Below are 13,907 nucleotides of genomic sequence, written 5' to 3'. Positions count from 1 at the left end.
TTACACCACGTTGTCTTCTTGACCCCATGGGTGTGTGTTTGTTTTTCTATATTTATGTTGCTGAGGTTCAAAACAGCTGTGACTTTCCAATTACATTTTAAAAAGTATTATTTATATCTAGCATTCACTTCTGTGGAGAGACAACCTATTCTGGGATTTCAAACCTTGGAAATGTATGATGAGTTGCTTTAATGCCGCATGTTTGTCTATTGTATTGTTGTTATTAGTACTTTCAAATAAGTTGTAAATTCCCCTTTGGAGTAGGAGGCCGACACCTGATTAAGATGTCAATTCAAGCAAATTATAAAACAAACCCTGGATAATCTACAAAAACAAAATCCTTTTGTAGCCTGTAATAACGTGATAATACCCTTGCAGGAGAGACCAACCACAGAGGATTTCACCTGTGGCAGAGCCGCACGTGCTCAAGATAAAGAACGTGGGCAAGGCAGGATACTCCAGAAAGCTTCCCTGAATCGTGCAGGTGGAAAAAGGGGGCCGATGGCTGATCAAGGATGCCATGGAGAAGTCTATTTTTCATTATAAGTCCAATGCTGATTAACTGTGCTGGCCCATTATACCTCCAGAGCTCTCTTTCAAAAAATAAACTAAGGATTTAGCGCCACTGATCCACCTTATCAGGATTAGTACTTACTTTGGAATTTTAGGAAAATCTTGTAAAAGTGTTTCAAAAAGAATAAACAAGTTTGTTTCCTAAAGTGACTGTGAAAATCTATCACAAAATTAACTGTAATAAATGTCCCTGTGTGGTGCTTTGAGATGGTCTTACACATCCCTAACAATATTTTGGAAGTTAAAGTCTCTTTTCAGAGCTGTGTGCCTTTGCAGGGAGAAAAAAACGGTGGAGTTGTTTGAAAAACACTGCATTCTCCTCAGTCACTTTATTTCTGTCAGGCTTATTGGTGTTGCATGAACTTGCCAGAAGTTTTCCATAGGACATGAACATGTTCCAACAGAGAATGTTAATTCTTGCATACTGTTCTTAAGCTCTTAGTATCGTGAATAGTCATTTATGTAAACATTGAATGATTAGGACTTTCTTGTTGTGTTTTGCATTTGTAAATCCAGGAAGTACATGGGAGCATCTGTGAAATAATGTTAAAAATGCACCATAATCCAGCAGTGGAATGCTGACTGGGAGAGTACGGGTGACTGACACAGACAAATTATAGGCAAGGGAGAGGAGAAATGGGCTTTGATGTTGAAGACTGGAACGGGAAATGAATACATCTGATTATTCATCTCTGTGGCTGAAGGTGGGTAAAGGGAAATAAGTGCGCATCGGTGATTTAATGGTGTGTTTTGCTGAAAGAAAGAACTAAAGGAATTGGCGTGCATCATGCAAATAACCAATTATAAGCATCATACCAAGGAAAATAGTAGTAGTAGATCAAAGATACCCTCATTAAATTTTGTCAATATGACCCGTATCAAGGAATTCCCATTGAAATACATGACTGAGGATTCAAACATATTATAGAAATACCGAGATCAAAAAATTTTTTAAATACAATATAACCCTTCCAAATGTCCCAGTAGCTAAAGATACTATTGCAACTCATTCGGTTTCATCTGTGTCTACTCTTTTCCCAGTTATAATCTTTTGTTAAGAAACAAAAATAACACTTCATGACCTTCAACTGTACATCACTGAGAAGATGGGAGTGTGCGACGAGAGGAGCTGAAGTTCCACTCTACACTGAATCACTGGAGGGATGCAGCCACTGAGCCACAGCCATTGCTTCCACGTTTGCTAAGGGACCCAGACAAAAAAAGCGTCTGTCTGGGTGTTTGTCCTTGAAGACTGAGGAGGAAATTTGTGTTTACATTCTTGTTGGGAACTTCTTTTTCTGATCATTTGGTCACAGTCTTGGTGATTGAAAGATATGAATTTATAGGTACAAGTAGAAATTGTCTCCTGCCTATTCCATCAATAAGAGAAGAAAGGGAGTCAAATGGAAATTGAGAGACAAAAATGATTCTCTCTTTTGCCATTCCCAATTTTGTCCCCAAGCTACTTTAATGTTCAGGCAATAAAATGTTTTTTTCACCTCCCAGCATATGGGCCTGACAAAAAAAACCCACCACATTTATGTGGCAGGATAAGACTCCCACCCCAGTGTAGTGGCCGGTACTATGGGGTTGATCCTCATTCTTGACCTATCACAGCCTTTCTCCTCTTTGATTGTGGCCCTGACTCCTGGATAAGCAGAGAACAAATGCATGGTGGGGAGGACGAAGGTTGAAAGAGTGGCATTTATTCTTTTACCTTATTATGAAGCACCACTGTCAAACATCTGGGGTCACAGGCCAAATGGGCCGGCACCTGAATAGGGCATTAGTGGAGCACAGAAGCCTCTTGACTCCTCTTCACTCGCGTCATCAATCCAGTCCGTGCCATGCAGCATCTCTCTGATGTGTGTGACAGGCCGGTCCTACACCTCATGGGCCTGCTACTGCTTCCATGATTCTTCTGAAATCCTGAAATATGTCCATCATTTAACTAGCTCTGCTCCCAAAATCTCCACCGAGGCACTGGTGAACAACACATGCTTTGGGGGACTGACATTAGGCAAGGACTATCTGGTGGCCTGGATGCTTGTTGAGGTACTTTGTCATGCACCAGAGGGAACTTTGTGCTAAGGAGGAATAAGGTACATAATTACTGTGCTTGCTATAATCCTTGGACTGGTAGAGTGAATTCTGTCCTTTCCAGGAACTTAGTATCCCTTCACAAATACAAGAAGGACCTTCCTTACCCAGAGGTCCACAGCTACTGGGTTAGATCTGACACCAGCACACAGGTTGATCTCCCAAATGTCACTCCAGTGCCTGGTCCACCTGACATGGTATTAGCCTTTGAGTTTGTCAGCCTGTCAGAGTTTAGTAGAAGTAATGATTCTTGAGGTTAATGTACCTCACAGAAAATACCTCAAACTGTAAGGAAATGCATCATTGATTTGCTTCACCTTACTCAGTCTCCATTTGAGTGTGAATTCAAATGAAATTGCATAAACAAGTGTTCCACCTAACCAAACTTCAACGGAGTGGGATGTCTGACAGAAAGGGTTCCCTCTTGTTTTTACACTCACTGAATTGTTATTATTTGCAAATGTCTTGTTTTCTTTTTATATGCTTTAATTACTCTTGAGTCAATATGCAGGACTAGGATTGCAAGATCACATGGTAATTGTCCATTTAATTTCCAAGGAGCTGACAAATAGTTTCGGAGGGGCTGTTGCATTCTCTGTGAGCACTATCAATGCATGAGAATTCCAGTTGTTGCACATCTCTGCCAACACTTGATATGCTCAGTCTTTTTGTATTTCTGTTAATGTTATTTTTAATGGACAAATCTTAACTGTATGCAATTATGGGGTACAATGTGATATTTTGAAATATGTATTCAATGTGGAAATTTTGCATACAGCTAATTAACATGTCCATCCCCTCGTTTACCTATCATTTTTATGCTGAGAGATATGAAATTACTTTCTTGGTTGTCCTGATTTACACAATCCATTACTACTGACTGTAGCCATCCTGCTGTGCAATAGATCTCAAAACGTACTCATCCTGTGTGTCTAGAAAGTGGGCCCCTTTGACCGGCAACTCCCCATTTTCTTCCTCCAACCCCTCCCCACCCACTTCCCAGCCCCTGGGGAGCCGTCATTCTACTCTCCACTTCTATGAGTTCAGCTTTTTAAGATTCTACCTATAAGTAAGACATTTGGTATTTGTCTTTCTGTGCCTGGCTTATTTCATAACAGCAGAACGTCCCCTGGCTTCGTCCACAGTGTTACAAATGACATACGTTACTTTTGTCAAGGTTGAGGAGCATTCTGTCGTACCTACATACCACGTTTCCATTACCCATGTACCCAATGATGAACTCTTAGTTAGATTCCGCATCTTCACTGTGGTATATAATGCTGCCATGAACATGGGAGTGTAGATGTCTTTTCATGGTACTGATTTCATTCCCTTTGACTATAGACCCAGAGCGGGTATGTAGGATTTCCGGACCATATGGTATTTCTATCATTCTGTTTTTTGAGGAATTTCCACACTGTTTTCGGTAACGGCTCTGATACTTCACATTTCCACCAAGCGTGTACAAGAGTGCCCTTTTCTGCATTCTCGACAACACTATTATGATGTTCATCTTTTCTGGTAAAAGCTATTCAAACAGGTGTGTGAGGTAACATCTCACTGTGGATTAAATTTGCATTGCTAGGCCAGGCGCAGCGGCTCATGCCTGTAATCCCAGCACTTGGGAGGCCAGTTCAGGTGGATCATGAGGTCAGAAGTTCAAGAGCACCCTGGCCAATATGGTGAAACCCCGTCTCTACTGAAAATACAAAGATTAGCCAGACGTGGTGGCAGGCACCTGTAATCCCAGCTACTCAGGAGGCCGAGGAAGGAGAATCGCTGTAAGCTGGGAGGCAGAGGTTGCAGTGAGCCGAGATCGTGCCACTGCACTCCAGCCTGGGCAACAGAGAGAGAGGCTCAGTCTCAAAAAAAAAAAAAAAAAAAAAAAGAACTTGCATTGCCCTAGTGATTAACGATGCTGAGCATTTTTAATGTACCCACTGGCCGTTTGTGCTGCTTCTTTTCAGTAATGTCTATTGAGGTCATTTGCTGATTTAAAAATTGAATTATTTGTTTTCTTGCTATTGTGTTGTCCACATTCCTTCTATATTTTGAATATTAACCTCTTATCAGATGTACATTTGCTAGTATTTTCTCGCATTCTGTGGGCTTGTTACCTATGAAAGGGGTCCCCTGAAAGGTGGTATCTTTCCCTGTTTGGTGTTGTGAAGCCAGTATAATAAACTGCAAGTGAGTGTCAGGCAGTGCAGGCTTTATTCTATGGCCATGGACTTCACAAGCAGGAGGTTGGCTCACAAATCAACTTCTCAGCTCGGGAGAGGGAGAATATCACAAATACAGGGGATTTTTAACAAAGGGATTGGGCATTAGAAGCAAGGGGAGGAATATTTATTTCTTTTCTGTGAATAGGTGCAGGACTTCTCGAAAACAGAATGCCACCTACCTTATTGCCCATTCAAGGTTTCTTTCAGTCGTTGTCACAGTGATTGTCAACTGTTGTGGTGCTGGTGGGGGTGTCAGTTCGTATGGGAATTAGATTATAATGAAGTTCCAGTTTCTTTAAAGATCAATTGAGCTGCCATGTTGCATCCCATCAGTCTCGGCCGGTTTAGTCACGATGGGGAAATTCTGATGTCAGGTATCCTGCTTCCTAAAGACAAGCAGAGTTAAGGCAGGGTAGAAATTTAACTAGGTCCTGTAGGCATTACATTGGGTAACACGTTGTCTCCTCACTCTATTATTTATTCTTTTTCTGTAAAAACGTCTTTAATTTGACACCATCGCATTTGTCTACTTTTTACTTTTGTTGCCTGGGCTTTCAGGGTCATATCCAAAAAATCATTGCCCAGGCCTATGTCATGGAGCTTTGTCAAAATATGAAACTTGAATGGCTATATCACAAAATTAAAGAAATTTTAAATAGCAGAATAGACACAGTTGGACTGAGAATTGGAGAATGAGAAGACAGAGGTAAAGTCATTGTGAAAATTTCATAGGGACATAACTCGTGAGAAAGGAGTGAGGAGAACTGATAAACCTTAAGGATCTGACTAAAAGGCACAAAGTATATCTCATAAGTAATACTGGGCAAGTTGGAAAGAATTCTAATCAAAGGGAAAATCGCTGGTAATTTTACAGAATTGAAGGAAGACATGATAAACTACCTTCAGGGAGGACACCTGTTCCCATCCTTCTAAAGCTTAAGAAAAGTGAAAGCAGAAATCACAATAGCTAAGAGAAGAAAAAGACAACTGCAAGGCCTATAAAGGAATAACAAATAGTTTGACAGTCAACCTCCTTATATCAATAAATAAAACTCAAAAGCAGAGGAGATGTGTGTCAACACAGAATGTCATTGCTAGCTAAAGTATTATTTGAGAATGAGGCTGTGGTAAACATGGACGAGCCAGGGTCCCCTTTAAGGATGGATTTGCTGTTTCGGGTTTTGGGAATGCAAGCAGGTGCCAGTCCTGAGCCATTAGTCCTTTTCGGTATTACTGTAGCTACTCTTAGCTGCCTTGTCCATACACACTGCCTGATCCAGGAGAAATGGAACGGTCTGGTATTTCGGCACAATGGCGAATATCCTGATGGGCCCCTTTATCTTCAGATCTCACCCTGGGAACAGAATAGGATTCCACTGGCCTTGCACTCGAGATGCACTTCTCTCTGTTCCCAGTCCTGCCTGCCTCCTGACCCTTCCTCAGCTATTGACCATGAATAAGTTTCCCACGCACTAAACTTTATTTCAGAGTCCATTTCTTCCATGACCTAAGTCAGAAATGATGAGATTTGAGAGAAATGGGAAACTCTTAGTGTAGATAACAACAAATTTTTGTTAAGGAAGTTTCTCAAGAAGGTAATTTAAAGAGATTTAAAATGATCACAAGAAGATGACTGGAGGTGCCAAGAAGGAAAGGTAATAGAATGGATTAACAAGAGGAATAAAACAATGATTGTATAAAACTGATGAAAGAGAAATACAACAGAAAAAGAAAACCCTTCAGGCTCATATCCTTGATAAACACTGATGCAAACATCCTCAACAAAATACTGGCAAATCGAATCCAGCAGCACATCAAAAAGCTTATCCACCACGATCATGTGAGCTTCATCCCAGGACTCCTGTGATGCAAGGTCAGTTCAACATATGCAAAGCAACAGATGTGATTCATCACATAAACAACACTAAAGAGAAAAACCACATGTTTATCTCAATAGATGCAGAAAAGACTTTTGATAAAATTCAACTCCCCTTCAAGTTAAAAACTCTCAATAAACTATATGCTGAAGGAACACACCTCAAAATAATAAGAGCTATTTATGACAAACCCACAGCCAACATCATACTGAATGGGCAAAAGCTGGAAGCACTCCCCCTGGAAACTGGCCCAAGACAAGGATGCCCTCTCTCACCACTCAGATTCAACATAATCTTGGGAGCTCCGGCCTGGGCAATCAGGCAATAGAAAGGAATGAAGAGCATTCAAATAGGAAGAGAAGAAGTCAAAATCATGTCCCCGTTTTCAGACAACATGATCCTATATCTAGAAAGCCCCATCGTCTCAGCCTAAATGTCTCTCAAGCTAATAAACAACTTCAGCAAATCCTCAGGATACAAAAATCAATGTGCAAAAATCACTAGCACTCTTGTACATCCACAACAATGAAGCCGAGAGACAAATCACGAAGGAACTCCCATTCACATTTGCCACAAAAAGAATAAAATGCCTAGGAAGACAGCTAGCCAGGACAGTGAAAGACCTCTACAAGGAGAACTGCAAACCATGGCTCAAAGAAATCAGAGGTGACACAAACAATGGAAAAACATTCCATGCTCATGCATAGGAAGAATCAGTATCATTAAAATGACCATACTGCCCAAAGCAGTTTACAGATTCAATGCTATCCCCATTAAACTACCATTGACATTCTCCACAGAACTGGAAAAAATATTCTAAAGTTCACCCAAAATCAACGAAAGAGCCCAAATAGCCCAATGCAATCTTAAGCAAAAGGAAGGAAGCTGGAGGCATCACGCTACCCGACTTCAAACTATACTCAAGGGTTACAGTACCAGTACAAAAACGGACACGCAGACCAATATAACATAATAGAGAATGCAGAAATTATTATTACTTTGTGACAAACCCAGAAATAAATACTGCACACCTACAACTATATGATCTTTGACAAACCTCACAAAAACAAGCAACGTGGAGAGGATTCCCTATGCAAAAAATGGTGCTGGATGTGCTGGCTAGCCATAGGCTGAAGATTGAACCTGGACCCCCTTCCTTACACCATATACAAAAATTAACATGAGATGAATTAAAGACTTAAAAGTAAAACATAAAACTATAAAAACCCTGGAAGGCAACCTAGGCTACACCATTCAGGACATGGGCACCAGTACCAGGCAAAGACTTCATGACTAAGATGCCAAAAGAAATTCCAACAAAAGCAAAAATTGACAAATGGTATCTAATTAAACTAAAGAGCTTCTGTACTGCAAAAGAAACTCTCAACACAGTAAACACACAACCTACTGAATGGGAGAACATTTTTGCAAACGATTCATCTGACAAAGTGTAATATCCAGCATCTGTAAGGAACTTAACCACATTTACAAGAAATAAACAATCCCATTAAAAAATCAGCAAAGGACATGAACAGACACTTCTCAAAAGAAGACCTACATAGTGCCAACAAGCAAATAAAAAAAAGGTCAACATCACTGATATTAGAGAAATGCAAATCAAAACCACAATGAGATATCGTCTCACATCAGTCAGAATGGCTATTATGATGAAGTCCAAAAATAACAGATGCTGGCAAGTTTGTGGAGAGAAAGGGATGCTTACGCACTGACTTTGGGGAGTGTAAATTAGTTCAACCTTTGTGGAAGACGGTGTGGCAATTCCCGAAAGACCTGAAATTTGAAATACCATTTCACCGAGCAATGCCATTACTGGGCATATACACAAAGGAATAGTAATCATTCTATTATACAGACGCGTGCATGTGTATACTCATTGCAGCACTATTCACAATAGCAAGGACATGAAATCAACCCAAATGCCCATCAGTGATAGGCTGGATAAAGAAACTATAGTACATATACACTGTGGAATACTATGCCTCCATAAAATAGAACAACATCATGTCCTTTGCAAGGACTTGGATGGAGCTGGGGGCCATTATCCTTAGCACACTAATGCAAGAACAGTGACACTGTTTGGCTCTGTGTCCCCCACCCAAATCTCACCTTGAATTGTAATCCCTATACTCCCCCCATGTTAAGGGTGGGACCAGATGGAGGTGATTGAATCGTGGGGGTGCTTTCCCCCATGCTGTTCTCATGATAGTGAGTGCGTTCTCACAGGATCTGATGGTTTTAGAAGGGGCTTCCCCCTTCGCTCTGCACTTCTTCTTCCTGCCATCACAAGAAGAAGGACGCGTTTACATTTCCTTCCACCATAACTGTAAGTTTTATGAGGACCCCAGCCCTGTGAACTGTGAGTCAATTAAAACTCTTTCATTATAAATAACCCAGCCTCGGCTATTTCTTCATAGCAGCGTGAGAACAGACTAATACAAGCAAAAGACCAAATAGCACATGTTTCCACTTATAAGTGGGAGCTGAATGATGAGAACACATGGACATATAGAGGGGAACAACACACACTGGGGCCTATTGGAGGGTGGAGAGTGGGAGGAGGGAGAGGATCAGGAAAAATAACTAATGGTTACCAGACTTAATGCCTGGGTGATGAAATAACCGCCACAGCAAAGCCCCATGACAAACGTTTACCTGTCAAAAAAACCTGAACATTCTGGACATGTACCACTGAACTTAAAATAAAACAGAAAACAGCCTGATGCAATAAAGATTATGACTATATTAAAAATTAAGAAAACAGGCAGGGTGCCGTGGCTGATGCCTGTAATCTTAGCAATTTGGAAGGCCGAGGTAGATGGATCACTTTAGGCCAGGAGTTCAAGGCCAGCGTGGCTAATATGATAAAACTCTGTCTCCAATAAAAGTGCAAAAATTAGCCAGCTGTGGTGGCGCATCCCGGTAGTCTTAGCTACTGGGGAGCCTGAGGCAGGAGAATCTCTTGAACCCGGGAGGCAGAGGTGGCAGTGAGCTGAGATAGCACCAATGCACTCCAGCCTGGGAGACAGAGTGAGACTCTGTCTCAAAAATAAAAATAAATAATTAAAGAAACAAAATAAGAACTATATATTATACTTTTGTATCACGTGGATGATGGGAGCATCTGTGAGAGCAGCTATGCCACAGCCACCACTGGCTCAGGCAATAAAGGCTTTCCAGCCCTTGAGCTAACACCAGCCATGGCTGAAATTGTGGGAAGGTGACCCAGAAACGAACCAGTGAGAGCCTCCCTGGGATGTTTAACCTTGCAGATTGTGAAGAAAAATGATGTGGCTCTTTCTCTGTTGTTTGTTTGCTTTTTTTTTTTTTTTTTTTTTTGAAGAAAAATAACATGTTGACTTACTGATATGAATAGAGAGACTGTTGTGGACAGGTCTCTCGTGCGTTGTACCAAACTAAAAGACAGATTGGCTTGCTAACCTATAGAATGGGAGAAAATTTTTGCAATCTACTCATCTGACAAAGGGCTAATATCCAGAACCTACAAAGAACTCAAACAAATTTATAAGAAAAAAACAAACAACCCCATCAAAAAGTGGGCAAAGGATATGAACAGACATTTCTCAAAAGAAGACATTCATACAGCCAACAGACACATGAAAAAATGCTCATCATCACTGGCCATCAGAGAAATGCAAATCAAAACCACAATGAGATACCATCTCACACCAGTTAGAATGGCGATCATTCAAAAGTCAGGAAACAACAGGTGCTGGAGAGGATGTGGAGAAATAGGAACACTTTTACACTGTTGGTGGGATTGTAAACTAGTTCAACCATTATGGAAAACAGTATGGCGATTCCTCAAGGATCTAGAACTAGATGTACCATATGACCCAGCCATCCCATTACTGGGTATATACCCAAAGGATTATAAATCATGCTGCTCTAAAGACACATGCACACGTATGTTGATTGCGGCACTATTCACAATAGCAAAGACTTGGAATCAACCCAAATGTCCATCAGTGACAGACTGGATTAAGAAAATGTGGCACATATACACCATGGAATACTATGCAGCCATAAAAAAGGATGAGTTTGTGTCCTTTGTAGGGACATGGATGCAGCTGGAAACCATCATTCTTAGCAAACTATCACAAGAACAGAAAACCAAACACCGCATGTTCTCACTCATAGGTGGGAACTGAACAATGAGATCACTTGGACTCAGGAAGGGGAACATCACACACCGGGGCCTATCATGGGGAGGGGGGAGGGGGGAGGGATTGCATTGGGAGTTATACCTGATGTAAATGACGAGTTGATGGGTGCAGCACAGCAACATGGCACAAGTATACATATGTAACAAACCTGCACGTTATGCACATGTACCCTAGAACTTAAAGTATAATAATAATAATAAAAAAAGTAGATTTATAAAATCACCGTTTGTAAAGGGGACTGTTTAGAAATCATTGACTAGACTTCAGTCAAGGAGTTTACCATATATGATGTTATCTAATAACAAAAATGAGGCTTTTTGTCCTTCTTAATCGTGAGCCGATTTGTTTGGAATAGAACAAGTTGTTTGTTAAATATATGACAGGAAATACACTTGAAAGCCTGACCTTTGAAATGACAGTTCATTGATGACCTTTATTTCTTCATTATTTTTTAAGAATCTTTTTTGTTCCATTCCTGCAACTTAATGTTACTTAAATGAATTTAAGGAATGTCTTTACATATATTATCAGAGACTTTGAAAGCTATCTATCTAACTTGCACATAATTTTCATTTTCGGAATCCCTTTCTCTCCCTCAGGGGTTTCCTAGGAGATTTAAGGTGATATTTTTTAACCCAATATCTCTTGAACTTATTAGCCATTTCCAGCTTCTGAGTTGTGATTTGTGGTGGTTGTTTTGTTTTCCTTTTCTTTATTTTTTTTAAAACCTGGTCAATGTTGAGTGTTGTCATATATTTTTAATAAAAGTACCTTTCTGTTCCTATTGTCTGCTTGGAGGCTGTGTTATGGCTATTTCTTGTTCTCCTGATTCACGGAAGATGTTGATCAGAACTGAAGCCAGGAGCCAGACTGCCAGTTCCTTGGATGCCCAGGAGCCCTCGGCGGCCATGTCAGGGAGTTCCTGCTCAAGCCAGGGTGGCTTAGCCCAGGATAACAGTAGATTCTGAGATGGTGAGAATTGTTCCACACGTGGCCACAATCATTCCTGTAGTATAATGGACATGGGCTCAGGAGGTCTGTCTCTCCTCAAGGATCATGAGCTGAAATTGCTAAACTTTGGGAGTTTTCAGTGACACCCTTCAAAGTGCTCACGGTGTGACATGGATTAGCTGAGAAGGGCGGATGTGCTTTTGCCCTGTGGGGCATCTGTCTGTGTAGCTTTCTCCGAGTTAGGCCACAAGGGGCGCTTAAGCCCGCAGACGCCCACTGTGATTGGTTGATGAGACGCGAATCAACAGGACCATCCAGTCACCTTCAACGCAGGTAGGTTTCATCCAATCAGACGTGGAACTGGCCCATGATGTGGAGCCATGCTGCATACCCAAGTGTCCCCGCTTCCCCGTTCCACAACCGCCATTGTCTGTTCGTGTCATCTAATGGCCGCTGTCTCCGCCATGGCTGGACCTTCCTCTGAGATTATCTCTGAGGAACAGCTGATCACCCAGGAGCCCAAAGAGGCCAACTCCACCACGGCCCAGAAGCATTGCAAGCAGAGGAAGCGAGGGCGACGTGGGCCCCGCAGGTCCCACGCCAACTGCCGCAGGGACAGCTTCGCCACCTATTTCCGCCGGGTGCTGAAGCAGGTTCACCAGGGCCTCAGCCTTTCCCGGGAGGCCGTGAGTGTCATGGATTCTTTGGTTCATGACATACTGGACCGCATCGCCACCGAGGCTGGTCGCCTGGCCCGCTCCACCAAGCGCCAGACCATCACCGACTGGGAGATCCGGACCGCTGTGCGCCTGCTGCTGCCGGGGGAGATGGGCAAGCTTGCCGAGTCCAAAGGCACGAAGGCTGTCCTCAGGTACACCAGGAGCAAGTGTGCTCCCTCAGGAGTGCCCGAGCACCACGGGAACCCAAAGGGACTTGGTAGAGCCACTGAACGTGGCCTAAAAGACCAGTGGCTCGCCAAGGAGGGAATCCCACTGGAGGTTAGGGTGGCTGGTGCCCTTTCGACTTGGGAGGCATGTGACGTGTGGCATCCTGCAATTTTTCGAGCATTTTTCCCGCAGTACTAAACATTGCCAACTCTAATATATCTATAGTGCAATTTGCTCCAAGGAAAAATAGTGGGTGTTTCCGTAATCGTGTTTCATTAATTTCCTCAGTTTCCAAAACGGTTATTTTTATTACTTATGTTTCTAGGTTATCTTTATGGTGATATTATTGCACTGATCTCTACCTTTTTCTCTCTCATTCTCCTGTGACTGGATGGTGGAATTTTCCAGAACTTCACTATATGCCATACAGCAGCAGAGAAAGTGAATACAGTGATGCAAGAAGCAAGGTAACCCTCCTAAACGTTTTCAACACCTCTCCTGTCACGAATCCATGTAAATAAGAAAATGAGGCCCAGTTAAAGTGTACATACAGCTAAATAAAATTTTCAAGAGTCCATTCATTTTCCAGCTTTCTCGATTCTGAAATCACTATTGCAGAATCTTTTTTTGACCTGAGGATAATCTTTTCATTTCTTTTTAAACAGAAACCTTTGTTACTTCCAGGTTTGTGTCAGTAGGCCTAGGGTGTGTCCACGGAAACGGCTCATGCCCTAGTGTTCAGTGGTGCAGCCAATGAGTGACTCGCAGTACAAGAGCAACAGTCACTGTCCCAATGTAGGGGGAATGACCCAGGCTGAACCCACAATAGCCTTGCACTGATATGCAGCCTGGTTATTGGAGGGACAGGATTGTGATTCTTTACCTGATGTTTTTGTTTTCAGTGTTTGTAATCATGGTCATTTAAGGATATGAATCCAAAGGCAGGAGTAGGATATGTTTCTTGCCCCTAGCATCAGGTTTTGCAGAGCATGCTCAGCCTTTATGAGAAGTCAGATAATGCTTATTTCCTCAAGAGATCTGCATATTAATATTCATGTTAATGTTAATATAGGTTACCTTTCATTGTGC

The 13,907-nt window shown here is 41.9% G+C and overlaps 1 protein-coding gene across 1 annotated transcript; it reads left to right on the top strand.

Annotated features, from left to right (window-relative positions):
* The first annotated feature begins 12,311 nt into the window (after positions 1 to 12,311).
* On the top strand, positions 12,312 to 13,263 carry LOC102136612 (histone H2B type W-T-like). The gene is made up of 2 exons (XM_005594266.4): positions 12,312 to 12,802; positions 13,227 to 13,263. The coding sequence occupies exons 1-2, from the start codon at positions 12,312 to 12,314 to the stop codon at positions 13,261 to 13,263; spliced, it is 528 nt and encodes a 175-aa protein (XP_005594323.1).
* The last annotated feature ends 644 nt before the right edge of the window (positions 13,264 to 13,907 follow it).

The sequence above is a fragment of the Macaca fascicularis genome, chromosome X, assembly GCF_037993035.2.
Source record: "Macaca fascicularis isolate 582-1 chromosome X, T2T-MFA8v1.1".
Taxonomy (NCBI): domain Eukaryota; kingdom Metazoa; phylum Chordata; class Mammalia; order Primates; family Cercopithecidae; genus Macaca; species Macaca fascicularis.
This window is presented reverse-complemented; position numbering and strand designations above follow the sequence as displayed.

Excerpts from the sequence above, each read along its gene's own strand:
- LOC102136612 (XM_005594266.4), top strand. The coding sequence starts at position 12,312 with ATGCTGCATACCCAAGTGTCCCCGCTTCCCCGTTCCACAACCGCCATT. Across the intron at positions 12,803-13,226 it reads GGCACGAAGGCTGTCCTCAG|AACTTCACTATATGCCATAC; the intron begins GTACACCAGGAG and ends GGAATTTTCCAG.